This window comes from Ascaphus truei, chromosome 5 (genome assembly GCF_040206685.1).
Source record: "Ascaphus truei isolate aAscTru1 chromosome 5, aAscTru1.hap1, whole genome shotgun sequence".
Classification (NCBI taxonomy): domain Eukaryota; kingdom Metazoa; phylum Chordata; class Amphibia; order Anura; family Ascaphidae; genus Ascaphus; species Ascaphus truei.
In genome coordinates this window covers 118,833,529-118,855,147 of record NC_134487.1, presented here as the reverse complement: position 1 = coordinate 118,855,147, position 21,619 = coordinate 118,833,529, and the positions used below count along the sequence as shown (strand labels likewise).

At 41.8% G+C, this 21,619-nt stretch overlaps 1 protein-coding gene across 3 annotated transcripts in view; it reads left to right on the top strand.

The window, feature by feature from the left end:
- The window catches only part of PPM1H (protein phosphatase, Mg2+/Mn2+ dependent 1H), a 271,895-nt gene that overhangs the window by 97,290 nt on the left and 152,986 nt on the right, over nt 1-21,619 (top strand). For all 3 annotated transcript variants that reach the window (XM_075600520.1, XM_075600522.1, XM_075600523.1), the window contains one exon: nt 5,207-5,551. In XM_075600520.1, coding sequence (XP_075456635.1) covers nt 5,207-5,551 — 345 coding nt within the window. The remainder of the gene's footprint in view (nt 1-5,206; nt 5,552-21,619) is intronic.

Here is a 21,619-nt window from a genome sequence, read left to right as displayed (position 1 = left end):
GTACAGAGAAATTACCTTTAAACTTTGCTTTTAGTAGGTTGTTGGCTACTTCTAGTGTTTTGTGTGGCAGCTGGTGCTCATAATCATATGTGACTCTATTAACAGAATTTTTATATATAAAAGTTAATAAATGTCCAGATACTGCGATGAATGTCCAATATAGCATATATCAGGGACGGGCGCTAGATTTTCTGGGGGGGGGGCGCGGCAATTATAAAGCTCCCACGCTCTCCCCCCAGGCATTTAAAGTAAATTAAATGCCGGGGAGACCGCGCGAGGCCTCTATAACACACTTACCTTCTCTCCAGCGACGCGTCATCATGGTGGGGTGGGGGCATTAGGTGTCGAGGAGAGCAGACGGGTGCACATGGGGAAAGGTTTGCGCACCCTGGCATATATGATGTATGGCCAGAGTGGTGTGTGTCTAGTGGTGTCCACCAGACAACCACAACATGAGGCACACTACATTCTTCCCAGTCCGGTATATCAATACAGTATTCATTAATATAACAAGGTAATATAGGGAGCAATAGCCCATTACCTGTCAGCTTCTCAGGACAGTCCAGTTTAATCCAGGGCGTGCAGTCCATAGTTCAGAAGATCCAGAGGTTGTAGGTAAATGCAGAGCACAGCCAAAAATAGAAAAAGATAGAGAATCCAGGGCAACTCAAATATATGAATCAATTTATTGCAAGCTCAGCAACAGATGGACAGGATGAAACGCACCTACGCGTTTCGTGCGTGTGCACTTTATCAAGGTGTAAGGTGCAACAATCAACATAAATTGTTATACTGTACATACCAATTCGCGCCATTGAGATGCTGAGGATGACGTCATCGGCGCGCAACCCTAAAGCGAGTCGCAGTGACGTGACGTCAATCCTCATTGGCCGAAAATGTCAGGTGGTAAACAAATTCAATAAAACAAACTTTAATCAACCACAAAATGGCAAACAATAACATGAATAGCAGAATATATTAAAAACAAGGAAAATACCTATATAAAAACTGTACAGATCCCTATCAATTTACCAGACAGAGTCTATGGTGTAGACGGAATGATTTGACCTTAATTTCATCTCTATTATAAACCAGTATAAGGGACAAAGTCCCAATCTAAAAATATTACAAAGAATCCACAATAATAATAATAATAGGTTATTTGATCATACCTATAGGCATTCTTTATATACTGGTGTATATAAGACAAAAGGACGAGTAAAAACTTTTAGTGATTGAGGGGAAAAACACTTTATAGTGTGATCCCTTCCAATCACATAAGAAACCTCAACAATTAGAAGTATTATAATAATTCAAATTATTTATAATTGTGCGGTGAGCATTTTTAAAAATTGACATTTTACGTATATAAGTACATGTTAGGAAAGATGGACAAATCCATCTCAAGACTAATGTCAAAAAAGATAAAAATACTGATACATATAACTTGAAATGTATAATTAATATACGACATCCAAAATATGGAAAATGCACAATACAGGTAGACAGTATATCCATAATGAAAATGACCGGATGTGTAGATGGTAAATACCATTGAGAATATGGCATATGCAATGGGGAACAAGGAAGAGAGGAAAGGGAAAGTGGAAGAAAAGGGGAGAAAAAGGAGGGGAGAGGAGAGAAGGAGAAGGGAGGGGGAAGGAGAAAAAAGATGAAAGAAGAAAAGAGGAAAAGAACGGAAGAAAGAAGTGGTGAACAAGGAGGAAGGGAGAGTGAAGAAAGAGAAAAGTAAATGAATATAACCCCATATGCATAAAAGAACCTCTTTAAAGAAAATTGCCTGTCCTAATCAATATTTAGCCCTAATGGGGTTCTGGTTCTCAGGGTGAAGATCCAAAAAGCTTCTCGTCTTAGCTAGCACTTTGGTTCTATCCCCTCCTCTGGGTGGGGGAGGGATATTTTCAATGCCATGAAATTTAAAGCTGTCAATGCTTCCCCTAGGACAGTTAGTGAAATGTTTTGGGACAGGGTTCAGTGAGTGTAGAGGACGAAAACCAAATTGCAAAGAGTCAAGTAGGAAGTTGGAGGAGAGAAAGTGAGTCAAGTCGTTTTATACAAGTCACTCAAGTAGCTTGGAGGCAAATGGGAGAACGGTGATCGGGCAGTAGTTGGACTAAGAGGCTGGCTCAAGAAATGCAATCACAAATGGGTATTTGTTGGATACCTTCTCCGAGCTGTCTTGATTGCCTGTTATGGTACTGTATGCTATATACTGCCTTGCAAAGAAGTCTGTTGCTAATCTTTCTGGCAGTGGAAGGGTTAAGTAAAATGACGAAGTACAAGAACACACTTTCTATGAATCATTTGAGATCTCGGCTTTTAAACATCCAACTTTCAGTTCATTGATTTTACTAGTTTTTTTTTTTTTTTTTTTAATCAAAAGGAGGGCAGAGAATAAGCCGTTGTAGCCATGTAGAGGACATATACTGGAGAGTCAAGTCCTTCTTTAGAATGTAACATTTTCATATATTGAAGGTTAATAAACAGATAGATGATTTCACTATAATGTGTGCAGTTAGCACTAACAAGGAAAATTTATAAACAAATTAACTTTTTATTCATAGCAAATATTATTATAAAAAGTGTATGTGCCTTGTTTTTATTGTTTCTTGACAACACTTATATACACGATAGTATAGTTGATTAGTTTTGAAAAATATAATTTTATCATTCAGGCTTTTTTATGTAACTCATCTGTCTGAATCATTGTGATCCAGCAGAAAAAAAACAAAAATAACCATGTGCCTCAATGTCGGGCAAACAATCTTTGCTGGTCCCATTAAATTATTTTCACCCACAGAATTTTCATCTTCAGAATTAGACAGTGTTCCAGAATAGGTTGGAAATTATTTGGTTTACATAAATTAACTGATAAAGAATATAGCTTAAATTACAAATTTTAAATAGAAAACCATACAGGGGCTGGCTGGCAAATTTTAGCCCAGAGAGCAAGACCAACCAACCGGCCCAAGTGTCGGGCGGCCCACATACCATACATAGACACACACTATACGTACCCAATGCCCACCATACACAGATGCACACTATACGTACCCAGCACCCACCATACACAGATACACGCACCATACACTATACCAGGGCTGCACAAACTTTTACGTTCGCGCTCCCCCTTGCCTACGCCCCCCATCTTACCTGCTCTCGGGCTCATGACGTCACGACATCATATTACCATTTGACGCCGCGTTGTCATAGCGACGTGTCACGGAAGAGCCGACTGAGAGCAGGTAGGTGACGTTGCAGAGGCCTCGCGCCTCCCCCGGCTTTTAATTTACATGCCTGAGGGAAAGGCGCAGGGGCTCTGCAACCGCGCGCCTCCCTTAGAAAATCCCATGCCCCCTCCCCTGGGGGACCCGTCCCCATTTTGCACACCGCTGCAGTATACAATGAGAGAGCTCCATACACAGACAAAAGCACAATAAACACGCACACCAGTTACAGTTATAAATACATACATACATACATACAGGGATGGAAATACCGTACAGACTTCCTGAAAAAAAGAAAAGTGTTTACAGCGCTAATGCTAAAAAATAATAAAATAGTAATATTATTAATATTACAGTGACTACTACAAACTTTAACTTAAAAGTGAGGCTGCCTCGGCAAAAAATGACCAACACAGATCAAACAAACCTAACAATAGAAAAACAAACAGCCGGCGCCTACAATTAAATAACTCAGTGAATAAATTCTGACCAAATGAAGAATCCAATCACGGATATCAAACAGTCCTGAGAAGGATCTTGCCTGAAGTCTCACAGCATAGACAAACGAACATAAAAGACAAAAATCATAGTGTAACCCTAATAAATAAACCATAAAAATTCAAACACATACGAAGAATAACCAAATAGCTATTACAATGTAATAAAACAATGTAAATAAATATAAAAAAAGACAAACAATTGCCTGTTAGGCTTGGGACATAGGCAGAACAAGCTCATCCAGTAGGGGTAAAATTAAACTCCTACTTACAGCAAAGCTGAAAATAATGAGCCCATAGAACAGTTCTCGTTCCTCCCCAGGTGTATAAAGCTCTGCTGGGGAGGAAGGATATCTCCTTTGTTTTTCTTTTGTACACACTTCCTATTACTACAGTACACTACAGGCAACCCGGAGAGGAGGAGCAGCTGGGCTCTGCAGCATCACCTGCTGGTTGGAATCTACAGTACAGGCACAAAGCTTTTCTCCTCTCAGTACTGGCCCAATTTTTTTTTAATCTGACAGGCCCCGATGGGGGTTGGGGGAAGGGGCAGTTATTCCCCTGGTCAATCTGCCCCTGAAAGCATACAAGGTGGGCCCAAGAACAAAACAGTAACCTAGTCAATGTAGAAGGTCTTTTTACAGAGGAATGAAGTGCTAGAGGGAAAGCTATGAATGTATTATGGGTTTATGTTTCAGAATAGATGGAAATGCAGAAGTGAGAGGAACAAAGGGCACTGGAGAAGAGCAATAATTGAGCTCCTTAAGTAATTCTCTGTATTGGCTAACGGTTACAATAATCGTGCATTGGATAAGAAGAATTGAATACAACGTACAGATACTAACAAGAACATAGTGTTTGAGTCTCATTTCCTCTGCACCAAACTAAGGTTCGTTCAGTGGTATTAGAAAGTAATAACTATTATTACCACAGGAGTTGTACAAGGACAATTTATGCAGAAAATCATATTCAATTGTTAAAATAGGGAACAGATAGATAAAACGCAGCAAACATAAAAAAATGTTAACAGTCTGTCGTCTATACTGGAAAAATGGGCAAAAAAGTGCAGCATTCATACAGTAAGTGTCTTTTTTTCAACCATCATTTAAGCTTTTGTTCCCAAAAGAGCCAGTGCAGTATTTTTGATTCTTGTGACACCACAAAAATGAAGAGCAATGGGTAATTTAATGATACAGCTGCCTTGAAATCTATAGAATGCTTAATATATTCCTACTTATTCTTCTTTTATATGTAATTTTCTTAGGAACTGATACACCACCTATAAGGAGGACCCCCTCATTATGTACCTGTAGCGGAACCTTCCATATATTTTTAGGCATAAATAATGGATCCCTTGATTGTGATAATATGGTTTAATTAACCGATTGATATACTGTATTAGCACAATGGCAAAGTCTAGGCATGTAGGCTGCATTAATGGTTTCTCTTGTTTGTTACTAGGAGGCGGACGGAATAACTTTCCAGTATTGGGCTCTGTTTGATGGTCACGCTGGAGCCGGAGCTGCTGTGGTAGCATCTAAGCTTCTTCAACATCACATTATAGAGCAGTTGCAGGACCTAGTAGATATCCTGAAAAACTCAGCTGTTCTGCCATCTACCTGTCTTGGGGAAGAACCAGAAACTGCTTCAGCCAACAGCAGGACACTGACTAGGGCAGCTTCCCTGCGTGGGGCAGTTGGTGCTCCAGGCTCACCCAGCATGCCACAAGCACGCTTCTTCACAGAGAAAAAGATTCAACACGAGTGTCTCATTATCGGAGCTATTGAAAATGCTTTCAAGGAAATGGTAGGTACATATATAATTTTTGTTAACTTAGACATTAAAATGTAATTTCAAGTTCAAAGTGCACAACAGCTCCTACAGATGCAGCGGCTGTTATTCGAACACTTCACGCGGTGTATACCTCGGAATACCAATGTGATGGTGCGCAATTTCTTCCAACCGTACCGCCTTTAAATGCGAGAGCAAGCGAGTGCAGAAAATGGCATTTTAGTGTTCTGGCTTTTAAACATCTGAAATTGACACAGTAGCACCGTACTGTTCACATTACAATTCATTCATTTCATTGCACACAATCCATGAAATACAAACAAAGCAACCGCGATAAATACATGTGTCTGGGGCGATTGCCGCGTGGAGTACAGCAGCGCACACACAAACAGCGCCGTGATTTGTTCAAATAACGGCCGCTGCATCTGTATTTTATACCTGAGAACAGTTGCTTTGGCAATGTGGGAAGGAGTTAATGTTAAGTTGCATTAAATTATGGTATGTGTGTGTGTGTGTGTGTGTGTGTGTGTATGTATATATATATATATATTTATTTATGTATGTATGTATGTATGTATGTAAGAAAATAAGGAACACAGGGGCGCACCAAGGTAAGAGTAATAAAGTGTAATACCAATGATAAAAAATAATAAACACTTACATAAAGTAAAACTTTAATAATCCCCGATGTGAACGATATCTTCTTTAGTAGGGCATCACTCTAGGTGTACAGGGGCAGTTTCAATCCTCAGATACCAGTCCCGCGCGCTGGGGCTGACTCTGTAGCGCTGTCCGACCTCCACAAGTGTAAGCGTGGCTGGGAGCATAGCGCGCATGCGCAGGAAAGAGGCCCTCTGTAGCTGTACTTAGGATGCCTGTCCATTTTGATAATCGTGATCGGGAGAGATACACTTGTGTGTATACTGGCTTACAAAGTGAATATAAGCCAACAACACAACTCGCGACGCGTTTCGTATACAGAGTATACTTCATCAGGCTAGTTGTGTTGCTGGCTTAAATTCACTTTGATAGCCAGTATACACACAAGTGTATCTCTCCCAATCACGATTATCAAAACGGACAGGCATCCTAAGGACAGCTACAGAGGGCCTCTTTCCTGCGCATGCGCGCTACGCTCCCAGCCACGCTTACACTCGTGGAGGTCGGACAGCGCTACAGAGTCAGCCCCAGCGCGCGGGACTCGTATCTGAGGATTGAAACTGCCCCTGTACACCTAGAGTGATGCCCTACTAAAGAAGATATCGTTCATTCCCGATCGGGGATTATTAAAGTTTTACTTTATGTAAGTGTTTACTATTTATTATCATTGGTATTACACTTTATTACTCTTACCTTGGTGCGCCCCTGTGTTCCTTTTTTTCTTGGTTGCTTGGCACTGCCGTCGGAGTTCTCCGCTGGGATCCATCTTTCAGGTGGGGGAAGACGCCTCGAACTACAGGAGCTGCAAAAGGACAGAGTGGAATCAACATTCCACACCCATAAAGAGCAAGAGCGCGGACTGAACACTTTCCTATGTGTATATGTATATCAAATGTATGCAAAAGTAGAAAAGGTAATTTATTAAATCAAAAGCACAAACAACTATCTGGAGAGTCTGCCTGACTAAATGTAAGAAACATGTGGAAAAAAACAAAACATAACTCAAATGCAATATAATAAACCCAGTATAAATAATCTGATATCCTAGAATGATAAATCACTGGGGGAACATAGTTCCCACAATGAAAAATACAGACCGGCCGGTCATGTAGGAAGATATCATGAGTGTACAAGGAAAAATATACAAAAATGCAGAGAGATTAACATATGTGCTATACCATTGGCAAAGTATAAAATAACAGCAGATTAACAGCCTATTGCCACAGAAATAGTGTTCTAACAAAGGAGACATATAATAGAGATACTTCAGTGACCCAAATACATAAATCAAAGTAATGGGGGGGAAAAAAGGGGAGATTAGAATGATACTCAGCTCCTTTGTAATATGGCACTGCAATCATAGGTCAGCACAGTCCACAGGATAATGTCCATGAATGAAGGACGTTTGCATAGTCCAAGAAAGAGTATAGGCAGGCAGGGTCAGCAGCAGCACTGATTAAAAAGAGCCCACTAACGCGTTTCGCCCGCTAAGGCTTCTTCACGAGTGGTACTAGGGCCGTGGAGCAGGAACGCTTAAATAGGCTGTGAATAATTTTGTATTTCGCGCCAAAAACGCCCCTTAAACCAGATGCATGTAATCTATCCCTTGATTGTATTGGTCATTGGTCTATGTAAGCAAGGTTCCAGCTAGATGGCGCTGTAAGTTCTTAATGGTGCAGACCATGTTCTCTATATGCCTATTCCAAGAGCACGATGACGTCACAGAAATCCCGCGAGAACTGCCAATGAGATCCCGCACACGCGCAGTACAGCCCGCCTGTGGCGGCGGCCATCTTTGATGAGGCATTCACATTGCCCTCACTGACATCAGATTCTAAATAACGTGATTAGTTGAATCATTCCTCGCGCATTTGTATTGACATATCTGGAATCTCAGGCGCCTTAAACGAAGATTCAGTGCACAATCTTTATCTTGAAAATACAAGATTGTGCACTGAATCTTCGTTTAAGGCACCTGAGATTCCAGATATGTCAATACAAATGCGCGAGGAATGATTCAACTAATCACGTTATTTACTGCACCGACACACTTTATTCGAGCAAATACCCAGTATGTACCTGGCAGATACCTGGAATGCGCCGCTCCTCACCTCTGACAAGCCCCGTTGCATTTGCCTTCCCAGCCTGGGTTCATGCCTGGCTGACGGGCGGCTGATCTGTTAAATGATAATGATTAGGATTTAATAGGCTGCAATGCTTCGCATGTCTACCAGATGGCATAAATTCATGAATTGTAATGCAGTATATATATATATACTGTGCAGTATTGCAGCCAGCGGGAATAAAATGCTTTAATCCCTGCCTGGAAAATAACCCAATGCACTCGGGCAGAAAACAGTCACAAACCTCAATACACCCGGGTATACCCGAATTCGTGGGACTAGCCGAGCTCGAATAAAGTGTGTCGCCAGTGTAGAATCTGATGTCAGTGAGGGCAATGTGAATGCCTCATCAAAGATGGCGGGATTTCTGTGACGTCATCGTGCTCTTGGAATAGGCATATAGAGAACATGGTCTGCACCATTAAGAACTTACAGCGCCATCTAGCTGGAACCTTGCTTACATAGACCAATGACCAATACAATCAAGGGATAGATTACATGCATCTGGTTGAAGGGGCGTTTTTGGCGCGAAATACAAAATTATTCACAGCCTATTTAAGCGTTCCTGCTCCACGGCCCTAGTACCACTCGTGAAGAAGCCTTAGCGGGCAAAACGCGTTAGTGGGCTCTTTTTAATCAGTGCTGCTGCTGACCCTGCCTGCCTATACTCTTTCTTGGACAATGCAAACGTCCTTCATTCATGGACATTATCCTGTGGACTGTGCTGACCTATGATTGCAGTGCCATATTACAAAGGAGCTGAGTATCATTCTAATCTCCCCTTTTTTTTTCCCCATCACTTTGATTTATGTATTTGGGTCACTGAAGTATCTCTATTATATGTCTCCTTTGTTAGAACATTATTTCTGTGGCAATAGGCTGTTAATCTGCTGTTATCTTATACTTTGCCAATGGTATAGCACATATGTTAATCTCTCTGCATTTCTGTATATTTTTTTTGTAGACTCATGATATCTTCCTACATGACCGGCCGGTCTGTATTTTTCATTGTGGGAACTATGTTCCCCCAGTGATTTATCATTCTAGGATATCAGATTATTTATACTGGGTTTATTATATTGCATTTGAGTTATTTTTTTGTTTTTTTCCACATGTTTCTTACATTTAGTCAGGCAGACTCTCCAGTTAGTTGTTTGTGCTTTTGATTTAATAAATTACCTTTTCTACTTTTGCATACATTTGTCTGAGTGCTTTTTAGAGGTTTTCTTTTTTGTGTTTCCATATTCATTATTTTCCTCTAGCACCACCTAGCAGTTTACACTCTTCCTGCGATATCTTTTTCAGATACAGTATACTCTTTGTCTGATTAAGTTAGGTTTAGACATTGCAATACTCATTGGTAGTTGATGCGGTATTCACTCTCTGTGTATGTCATATATATATATATATATATATATATATATATATATATATATATATATATATATATATATATATATGTGTGTATATATGTATATATGTATATGTATGAAACAATTAGATCACGTGATCTATATTACCAGCACAACACTAGTTAGGGCAAAAAGGTTATTTTATTGCATCCAAATTGCACACAGGCCTGACGGTTCGGTCGGCCTGTGTGCAATTTGGATGCAATAAAATGATCTTTTGCCCTAACTTAGTGTTGTGCTGGTAATATAGATCACGTGTGATCTAGTTTTGACTATCCCTTATCTCCTCTACCGTGCACACTACTTCATGGAAAAGGCTCTTTAACCCCTGTGTGTGCGCGCGGACATTTTGTGGATATATATTCTGTCCGAGGCTTCCTGGGTCTCAGTAAGCTTTGACAGGCAGATATACTCATCTTCTTCTTCATGCAATATTGAGTCCTCCTTGAATGTCTGAATAACTTTATTAACAAGCATGAACAGAAATAAATAGAAAACTTGGGGATGTATAAATTAGGAAAGGTGAAAAAGCAATACTATGACGGGGAGAGCAGTTGGGGAGACCACTTAGCTGTGTCTGCAAGCTTGAAAAGTCCTAATGCAGGGCTAGCCAAACAGGAAAGAGTGCAGCACTATTCCAAGTGCTAGGGAGGGAGGAACATACCAAACCCCAGAGGTCTGGGAAGGATAGAAGCTGAAGGCAACAGCAGAAAACACAGGCTGGGGCCTTCAGAGATCTTGAGTCACTGTTGACTTGGAATAGAATAACATAGTAATCCTTTCGAGTGCCTTATTTTAAAAGGTAGATAGACACTCATTTCTGTGCCATATAATCATATAGTGACTGAAGCTATTGAGTAAGCAAGCGAAGTGTCTGCATCCTTCCAATATTGGTTATCTAAGGTTTTTTTTTTTTTTTTCAAATAAATAATTGCATGCTGATATCATCGGCATCGTTTCCTGGATATCATTTTACACTTAGCAGATACCGTTGCAAGCTATATGAATTTGCAAAAACAAAATTGATTTTCTCAATAATGTCCACTATGACTTCTGATACTAAAACACTTAAGGGATATAATTTAGTTTTTCTATATGTAGATATGGTTGCCAAAATATAATGCTTAGATTGTGTTATTTTTCCTTCAGAGCACCTTACTTATTGCTCTGAATCAATGGCAATGAACTGAACTGGGTATGTCTGGGCCTATTCATTTTACCTTTAGGCTAATTTCCAGATTTAATTTATTTTTACTTTGCCAAACAAAAACGGGTTAAAACGGAAAGCTCAATTTAGTGGAGTGGTGGTCAGTCTCAGAGTGCAAAATATATCCTCATAGCTGTGTGTGACCCTTTCTGTGTTTTATAGTTATTCATTTGCATAGCAATATAAATGTTTCAATTTAAGAAACTGGGTTACAGCACTAATCTAAAATGTTAGGGTAGATTCTATAAATTGATAAGCTAACTTATTACTTATTAGTAACTTGTCTAAATAAGCACTTCTTTAAGTGTAGCCCTTGTACCCCCACCCCTAAGTGAGATTGGGGGGGGGAGGTATTCTCTTCTCAGCTACTCTGGTGCTGTTTCTTGACCTGCAGGTAACAGGAGGGCTGAGTGCTCCGCGGTGGTGTGGGGAGAAAACAGGACAGGAAGGATAGGTTACCTTGATCTCTCTCGGTGCAACGCCTCCAGCCAGCAGGAATCCCCTGTAGATATTCAGGGGATGGACCCCTACTGACACTCCGTCATTCACAGAGACAGGAACCCACATAGCATGTCTTTTTCTGTTGTTTATTGACAGCTCCAGGACAGAGAATAGCAAGTTTCACATCTTTCTCATCATCATCTGCTTATTTCTCTCCCTATCTCTCTAGCTCAGAGCTTTGCCCTAAGCAGCATAATTCCCCTCCCTCCCAGCCCCTCATGGGTGGGAGGCAGAGACCCCTATTTCTCTATCTGCTAACTCAACTTCTTCCAGAACTCAACTGAACTAATTTGGGAGGATGTCACAATTTGGTATATCTTTGGGGAGTGTCTCTAACTCTGACTCATAGCAAGCCAGAGCCGGATACAGATTGAACCACACACACCAGGGGCGTTCCAACCAATATCCACCACTCAGATTGACATCCTCAGAAGTTGCTAGGCCTGCCCTTGAATACTGATGACATCATTCAAGGCTGTAATACACACACACAGGCCTAAAAAAGGAAGTAACCTTTCCACTGCCTGCACTAACAGGACTGACAGAGGAAAGGCCCAGGGAAAAAGGAGTAACTGCCGGCAGGCTATGTTACATAAAGAAATTATGAGGTTGCCCATCTGTTACAGGATGTGTGTAGTTCATGAGAGAAAAACGAGGAATTTCCTCCATAATGATGTGGATGCCTTAGACACTGATTTTCCACTGCCTTATACAGTGTAATGGAAGGAGCAGCAAGGGGGAAAATGTTGCCCCAGCAAACACTCTGCCTAACTAAAAAAAAACCTTGGGCCCCCCTATCTCCCGCTTTACCTTGCCCATGGTGGCCACTTGTTCAGTTCTGAAGCGTGGCCGACGCCAGCATTGCCCGCTGACAGCACTTTCATTCTCCCTCCTGCTCCACTCCTCCATCCTAGAGCAAGGGTCGCTTCCTGTCTTTCTGAGCACTGTGGGTTCTTTTGGCCGCCAGGCTCCCCTGGCCGCTGCCTACATTCCTCTGCGATTGCTCCCCACTGTCTACCTGCTCCACGTGCTTGGAACACCCAGGCTCCTTGTGTCCGTAGCGGCGACGGCCACAGCGCACGTGCAAGGGGAGGGTGCCGGGAAGGCAGCCACTGCACCCGCGGCAGCTAGGCCTTTGAAGACGATTTGGTTCCCCTTAAGAGCACATCTCTGATTGGCCCAGCTACCCCAACCTCCATCGAGTGGATTGGCTGGCCCTCGTCCCCTGCCCTGTGATCTGGATAGAGGGTTACCACCCAGTGGAAAGGTGTCTTCCACTGGGGACGGTTTCAGTCCCTGCCCCAAATATGGGTGGACCAAATCACCCTCCCCGAAACGCTCTGATTTGGTCCAATTATGATTTGGCTGCTCTGATTGGCCAAAACCAAATGTCAAGGTTTTTGTAGGGAGGCGGGAGATTTTAAGGCCTGCACATAGAGAAATCTTCAGACTTAATCTGGAGAACAAAGCACTGTCCTGGTTTGCCATGCGTTATGCCTCCCTGGAACTCATCTTGATTGACCACTGGCTTAATTAGCTGCCTAAACTCTTTCAAGCCCAGGAACCCTCTGCTCTCCATAGACTAGCCATCACCAAGTCCCATTATACCGCTAAGTGCTATGCTCTTTGTTTGCTTCTTGGTTTTATTTTAACCCATTGTTGTCTGTATTGTATTCCTTTTTGTACTGTACCTTTCCTATTAAACTTTTAGTTTAATAGCTTGCTTACCTGAGTGATTGTACTGTCGCTCTTGTGTCCTGTGGCTACCCATCAAATTAGTTACGTTTAGAATATATATATATATATATATATATATATATATATATACATTTTAGAATCCTTCATGCGCCAGTGGGATTTCTGGGAGCTCTATGCATTTGCAGAGATCTCATTATCCCCAGAAATAACAAGCTGGCCTTTGAAGTGGGGCCTAACTCCCTATGTGAGTCTTGTAACCAGGCAGGGTGGGAGATTGCCTTGCATACAGTAGGAGCAAAACTTGGGTGAGTTTCCCCCTCATAGCCTGGTTGGTGGCAATGTTACCTCCTAGTGAGTTTATACTAGGATTGTTCATTATTGTGAGCACATTGCTTGGTGATAAGCAAAGAACAAACAGAAAGGTTCCCTCATGAATGCACTCAGATAGATAAAGTAAGGTTAGTGAATAATAATAAAATCAATTTATTAAATGATAAAAATAAGTTTGTATAGAGGGGTATGGTAAGAAGGTCCAAGACCACCCCCTAAAGACATACCAAAAGAAACTTCCACATCAAGTCAGTAGGGAATGAGACCTAAGAAAACACTATAACGCTTTCTCCCAGCGCGAAACGTACGTCAGGTGACTTCACGGCGTGATGTCACTCCGCAGCGCTCGGTACACGGAGACGCGCGCCAGGCATATTGCTGCTGGAACTCCTGTTTGTGGTCTTTCTATGGGCAGCATGTATCAGCTCCTACGAACTGCAACAAGCTAAGTACATTGTTTCTTAGCATTCCTCATACTAAATCCAGTGTCACCATGCACCTTATGGGGCTTTTTCAGGAGCATTTTATATCCGTGTTACATTGGTAATTTACAATTAGTATGACCACTGCTGGCTGTGTTTTTCTTATACCTATTATGAGCGCTATGATACTGCAGCACTCACACATTATCAGCATGTGTTTTTACACTTTGTCTCTATACTCACTAAGTGTATGACTTTATTTCAAGGACTACATCATGATACTTCCTATATTCTGTATCTATGTGTAATGATCTGGTTTGACCCTATCATATTATCTTATATACATCTGCTTCTCATATATTTGTAAATGTTTATGATGTTTATGGTTTAAGAGGCTATAACTGGATACGGTCATTGAACCGTGCCTCTGGGCTCTTTATATGCATATTTTATGCTAGCCCTATTCAGGGTCCTATTTCATTACTATACTGTCCTTATTTATGGATTATTATGTTAATGTGTATACAGGTAATTACCCTTTACCAATGTGCGCTTGTGTTGTAACTACACGCCGCTATACATGTACACTACTATATGACACTAGTTCTGTACTTTAGATTGGCCATCTTTTGGTAAGCACTTATTGCTATTTGATTTAATTCCTTTAGATTTAGTACTGGCAGATATCACTTCATTATACTGCCAGTTTTTTAGACAATAGTACTGCTTTATTGCATGCAGTTGCTTTTTTTCTGTTGGAATTACATTTTATATACTACAGCCTGTATACCAATTGGCTATTTATAGTGTTTTTTTAGGTCTCCTTCCCTACTGACTTGATGTGGAAGTTTTATTTTTGGTATGTCTTTAGAGGGCGGTCTTGGACCTTCTTACCATACCCCTCTATACAAACTTATTTTTATCATTTAATAAATTGATTTTATTATTATTCACTAACCTTACTTTATCTATCTGAGTGCATTCATGAGGGAACCTTTCTGTTTGTTCTTTGCTTATGACCCTTTTATCCCTTTTTGCACCGGATGAGATTTCTGATTACACCATTTATTATTTCATTACTTTTAGCTGATGCGGGAGCTCTCTCCCTTCTCCCCCCCCCCCCCCCCCCTTCCCCTGTTTTACACATTGCTTGGTGGCCAGTGCAGGATTCCCATGCGGTTCATGAGACCAAGGCGCTAACCTGTCTTATTGAGTCTGTGTCAAGACTCAATATAACAGACCGGAGTGTAGAGCTAGCCCCCAACTGTGTGAACCTTTGAACCTGCTGGCCCTACTTTTTTATTTTTTTAGCATTGTTTTATGTACCAGGATGATGCACAACTCCAGTGCTTGGCCCCACAGCAGTGAAATAATAATTATTAATGGAGTTAGATAGAGTAAATCCCTTTAAAAATACACTCACAATATGATATTCAATCAAAATAGTGATAATTTAGGGTGTATAAAACCATCTCAATATAGAAGTCCTGCCGCCTGGAAGACTCACGGATTGTCCAAATCCTTTCTAACAGTGTTGCAAACAGTAGTCCTCCTTGGCGCTGGTCCTCAATTTTAAGTGCACAATGTAATATGTGAAAAAAAGATGATAAAAAACAGTGTATCGTATCAAACAGTGAGGATGTGTCAAAAGTCAGCATTTATTCATAGCAAAACCGTGTTTATACAGTATCTACAAGAGTTGACCTTCGCTAAACCACCATGTATAAAGACGATGTGAAATAACAAACAACAGTGGTCACTCACAGATAACTGAATTTCTCCCAATTAGTTAGACACAAGGTTGTAGATTCATCCGTCACCCCCTTAGATCGTCCAGTGGGAAGAAGATAGATGAGACACCCAAGCACTCACATTAATGCTTGGATGGTGTGAGATATGGTATCACTTCTTGGGATAAGTAGCATTCACGAATCATATGTTAAGTTCATCCATAATACAGAAGATGAGAAAGAATATAACATATGACATGAAATATAACATAGCGTAATACTGTATAAGATTTTTCTTTAAAAAAATATAAACCAGACACTCAGAATGTCACTCACGGATTCCCCGTTCTTCTGCGCTTTGTACATATAGGAGACTGGTAGTCCCACAGTGTCGTAGGCTAGGAATCCCTCCAATTCTGCATTGCGTCCACACGCTTCCAGAAGCCGATAGGTTAGTTGCTTCCTAGTTTACATCCTGGGTTTGCCTCCTTTCCATGATGTCGTCACACGGTGCTCAGCATCTGATCGTCGGAATCACCTCTGTTGTATCCCTGGTAGCCTGTAGTCGCTTCCAGACAAAGCAGTAGCTTAGTGAACAAAAAGGTAATAGTGCGCAAAACTAAATCGTGACGTGATAAGTGAAGGATATGTGAAATAAATGGATAAATAAATAACTTAACCTAGAATTGAGCGTCTGCAGTTGTGATGGAATGGGGGTGCTCAGGATCCCCCTGGAGCTAGCAAATGGATACAAAAAAGACACAGCGCACAACGCTCATAGTGCATTACAAAATATTATTGACATATATAATAAATGGGTGAGTAATGTGCGTACATCAAATGCAATAATAACGAGCAGTTTCGGGATATTTTACCCAACGCCTCCGGAGACCAGAATAGGTGTCCTTGCAGGAGTGATGCTGCTGTCCTCGATATTGCAGGGTCCTATTGAAGTTGGTGTACAACCTCTGCTATTCCTTGCTCCCCTAAGCGCTCTCCTCCGTGTGAAGCGCTTCCTGGATCGTGACGTCACCACGGGGATTTCGGCGCCGCTCACAAACAGTCAAAGTCGCGCACTGGGGTGCTAGTATGAGGCTAGAACACTGGTAAACCTTGTCCTGGACAAGGTTTACCAGTGTTCTAGCCTCATACTAGCACCCCAGTGCGCGACTTTGACTGTTTGTGAGCGGCGCCGAAATCCCCGTGGTGACGTCACGATCCAGGAAGCGCTTCACACGGAGGAGAGCGCTGGCGCCCAGCTGATGCCAAAGACTGCCCTGCTGAAGCACTGCAGGAATCAGCATCTCCCAGCCTACCTGTGCTTAGGGGAGCAAGGAATTGCAGAGGTTGTACACCAACTTCAATAGGACCCTGCAATATCGAGGACAGCAGCATCACTCCTGCAAGGACACCTATTCTGGTCTCCGGAGGCGTTGGGTAAAATATCCCGAAACTGCTCGTTATTATTGCATTTGATGTACGCACATTACTCACCCATTTATTATATATGTCAATAATATTTTGTAATGCACTATGAGCGTTGTGCGCTGTGTCTTTTTTGTATCCAAAGCAGTAGCTTACCCTACGCGTTTCACTAAATCTCAGTTCGCTTCCTCAGGGATATAATGTCCATAGGGAGATGTAATCCCTTATATAGTGTCATTGATTGTAAGTGAGAACCATCCATTGCAATTAAACTCTAGGATGCCGGAGGGCAGTTACTGTACATCAGATGTTTACACTTCAATATCAGTGACTATGGTGCTCAGTTTCAAGCCTACATGTGCCATAAATCCTTTCTTATTCAGATGAGGCTCTTTATAGAATGGACAATGCTATCTAGAAAATATTTACTTCATATTCGTTGTCATGGTAAAACAACTGTTTCCTGTATATTCTTAGAATATCCAAAAGGACTCTGCAAATGCCACATGGATTAAATATCTAGTCCATTCAAAGAATAATAAGCCTAAATGTATTAAAAAGCAACTCTGTTACACAGAAATACATAACCGGATCAAACGAGTATATTTTGGACATCTATCAATATCCAAGACTTGATGTAGTGATATTGATCGCTCATCTAGGAAAATTACAATTTGTTATCATACCATGTAAGGATATAGCAAATTATTATATCGATATGATGAAAGGAGCTGATGGGATAGGGAAAGGATTAAAAACTAAAATGGTATTACGTCCACCAAACCACATCTGTGAAGTTATTTATCATTTTGCCACTCTTATTCCTGTGGTTTCTCAGTATGTCCACCAGCTTCTACTCTCCTTTCAAGATTACCCTACCACATGTATTATGATTAAACAATTACTGTACTTAAAGGTGCAGTTTTACATAGGACTAGACAAAATCACTAGTACATGTATGTCACGGAAGTAAAATCTTGATGATCGCTGCATTTAAAATGTATCTGGTTTGAGTAAATATTTTATATATTTTTTAAAAGTTTATATTTACAGTGCTGAATCCATCCACTTAAATAATGGATACTTTTTTTTAATATAGTCATGGGTTTGTCATTTAGCCGGTATTTGTTCTTACAAACTTAAACTTTTCCTCTGCAGAACCAATATGTTTATAAACACATACAATTGAATTGACCCCTTTGACAGAAGACAACGTGTATGTGTATTTTTATTTAGTGCTGCACACTGTCACGGGAGACTTCTGTGGCGGGTAGGATCTCGGTGACCGGAACAGCACGAGCGTAGTAGGGGTCACAAGCAGGGGTCCGAGGCAGGCGGCAGGTAGCGAAGTCAGGTAACAAGCAGGGGTCCGAGGCAGGCGGCAGGTAGCGAAGTCAGGTAACAAGCAGGGGTCCGAGGCAGGCGGCAGGTAGCGAAGTCAGGTAACAAGCAGAGGTCGGCAACGAGGAGACTGGAACAGGACAGGGGAGCAAGGACAGGTCTGGGGGCAGGGACTGAGAACAGGAACAAACAGGGACAAGCCAGATTACCAGCAAGGGCTTTTACTGTGAACAGACTTCATGGTACAGGTACAGAAAACAGGTCAGGATCAGAAGCATGTGCATAAGGAATCTGACTTCAAGCAAAGGCAAACACAACAGACAGGAAGCAAGCTATAAAGGACAGAGACAGGAGCAACAAGAAGACAGACAGACAGAGGAACCCAGAGCCAACAGAAGGCAGCAGCACACCCAGTGGACAAGGAAGCTATGGCTAGGCAGGAGGTCTAGGCGATCCTGACACACACATTGGTGGAGCTATACATACAAAAGAAAAAAAATGTAATACAGGAATCCTTTTATAATAAGTGCAACATCTTTATTGTAAAACTAGATGTAGGAAAGGAATTCCCTGCCTCGGAGAGCTTACAACCTAAGTGGCATGTTAGGAGACTTGCAGATGCAGGAGTAAGTGCAGTAGATGGCAGTGACAAGGAAAGTTAGTAAGTGCGGCTGCGGTGTGGGGCTATAGACACGAGTCCAGCCTATTGGAATGTTTAATTCAGAAGGCAGGTTTTAGGTATGACAAAGGAGAGAGGTGAGGAGAGGTGCTTGGGGTAAAAGCAAAAGCTTTACTTGAGTTTTACGCACGGGCAAGACATTATACTTTTATATATAGAAACATACATTTTTCAGTGTGTTACATTTTTATGTTTGTTCTCAGAATACGCAGTAGCTGGGAAAGCATGACAGTTGGATTTACTTGTGTACGAGTAGCATCAGTAGCAGTTCTTGACTTCCCTAGATACCACTTCTCTGAAAAGCAGTCTAATCTCACATAGCGAAAACATGTTGGATTTAGTCAGACACTACCACTTTCTACTTATTGATTTTTGTTCTAAATATCTCAGTCTTCCCGCAGCCTATATTTGCAAAAATGTCAATGACGTGGCACTTAGAGTGCAGTAAATTGGGTAATTGATCAAAAAGATTCTTGCTAATTAAGGATATTTATGTCCCATTCGTTTAAAATAATTTAAGAGATTTGTAAGTATTTGGCAGCAGATTTTTATTAATGAAAATAATGATGTAGTAGTAAAGTCTACATTGTAAGCTTGACGATGGAAATTGATAATGCCAACACGTGCAGTGAGAAAAACATCTTTATAGAATAATTTTGAGAGAGTATGACAAGTTTATTTTTTTTTAATGAAAATAGAAATGGAATCTAAACAATTTTGGTTTGGAAAAAGTTGAATTACATATTTTGGCAACTGCACATATTTTCCACCTTCTGTATATAAACCTAATCAATTTATAAACGTCATAAAATGTGACCTTTTTTTCTTGTTCTGATCGTATCTTTCAGCCTATTAGGACCAAAGATACATGTTTTTTTTTAAATTTATTTTTTCAGTCAACAGTCATTTTTTACATGGAAAAGGTGCATACAGCTGCAGTGGCCGTTATTCGAACAAATGACGGCGCCGTTTTCGTGTGCTCTGCTGTACTCCACGTGGCATGAATATGGCCAATCGCCCCAGGCACCCGCGCTTATCGCGGATGCTTTGTTTTAATTTTATGGATTCTGTTTCTTTGGGTGCAATGAATTGAATGAATTGTAATGTGTACAGTACTGTGCTACTGTGTCAATTTCAGGTGTTTAAAAACCAGAACACTAAAATGCAATTTTCTGCACTCGCGTCTTAAGGCGGGAAGGTTGGAAGAGATCACGCGCCATGACTTGGGTATTCTGATGTATACACCGCCTGAAGTGTTCGAATAACAGCCGCTGCAGCTGTATCACACAATTTGTGAATAATATGTTTGCTGAAAGTTTCAGTTCCCTTTTGGAGATATTAAGATCTTTATGTTTCCTCTTCCAAGAAACATTTGTAGCACACTTTCCCCCAGCCCCTGGGAGATATAGCGGCTAGTGTGTATGCGTGCTGCTTGTACCTGCGGGTCACAGGAGGCCTGAGCCTCTGCTGCTGGGAGCCTGGGGTGTACCTGTATCGCATCTGGGTAGCGCCTCCACCTGTACAGGATCCTACGTGTGGGATAACCCCGTGCAGGACAATATAAGAAATACACACTGATATGATTTAACACATTTACTGCACACATGTGAATAATAGTAATAGACAGAACCTCTCAGGCCTTGCAGGGCCGTACCCGCTCACCGTGCCACCCCAACACCGTGTCCACACCCTGGTAGGGTTTACCCCAAATTACTAACCACCCTGATGTCCCAAAGAGTCTACCCACCCAAGTGTGAGACAGCGCTGCCCCACTAACGTGTGTAGAGTTGGTGCACTTGGAGTACCAGCCCAGGTGCTCCTGCACCCGGGTATGGCCAGCAGATGAAGTGGATCCACTGATCCCAGCAATGTTTGCGTAGGCTCTGCCTCTACGTGGGGTGTTGTCCCGCATGCACGGTGCCACCATGTAGAGTTTCTCTGATCAGCAGGAGGGTTATCTGGTCCCAGACCACCTAAGTGCAGGATGCAGCCGCATCCTGGCTGTGTCCCTCTCCCTTTGGTACTATAGGGGCAGTGTCCCTATCTCATGGGCCTGTCCCTGCAGCAACCACAAACTGAGGGGAGTCAGGGCCTAGCTGGGGCCGAACAGCGGGTCTCTGGCCTAGTGCAGATGCCATAGACACCTGCACATACAACCTACACTGACCTTGTCTCAGCTCCGACTGACGTGCTCCGAGCGCGTGAAATGTATTAATATCTTCCTGCAGATAATCTCAGTGCCCTATTGGCTGTTGCACACCATGTATCCCTTGTCACCGAGGCTCATGGGACATGTAGTCTTTGCATAGAGCCTGTCCTATTGGCCGCCGCAACCAGGGGTCTACTGCACCGACACACTTTATTCGAGCAAATACCCAGTATGTACCTGGCAGATACCTGGAATGCGCCACTCCTAACCTCTGACAAGCCCCGTTGCATTTGCCTTCCCAGCCTGGGTTCATGCCTGGCTGATGGGCGGCTGATCTGTTAAATGATAATGATTAGGATTTAATAGGCTGCAATGCTTCGCGTGTCTACCAGATGGCATAAATTCA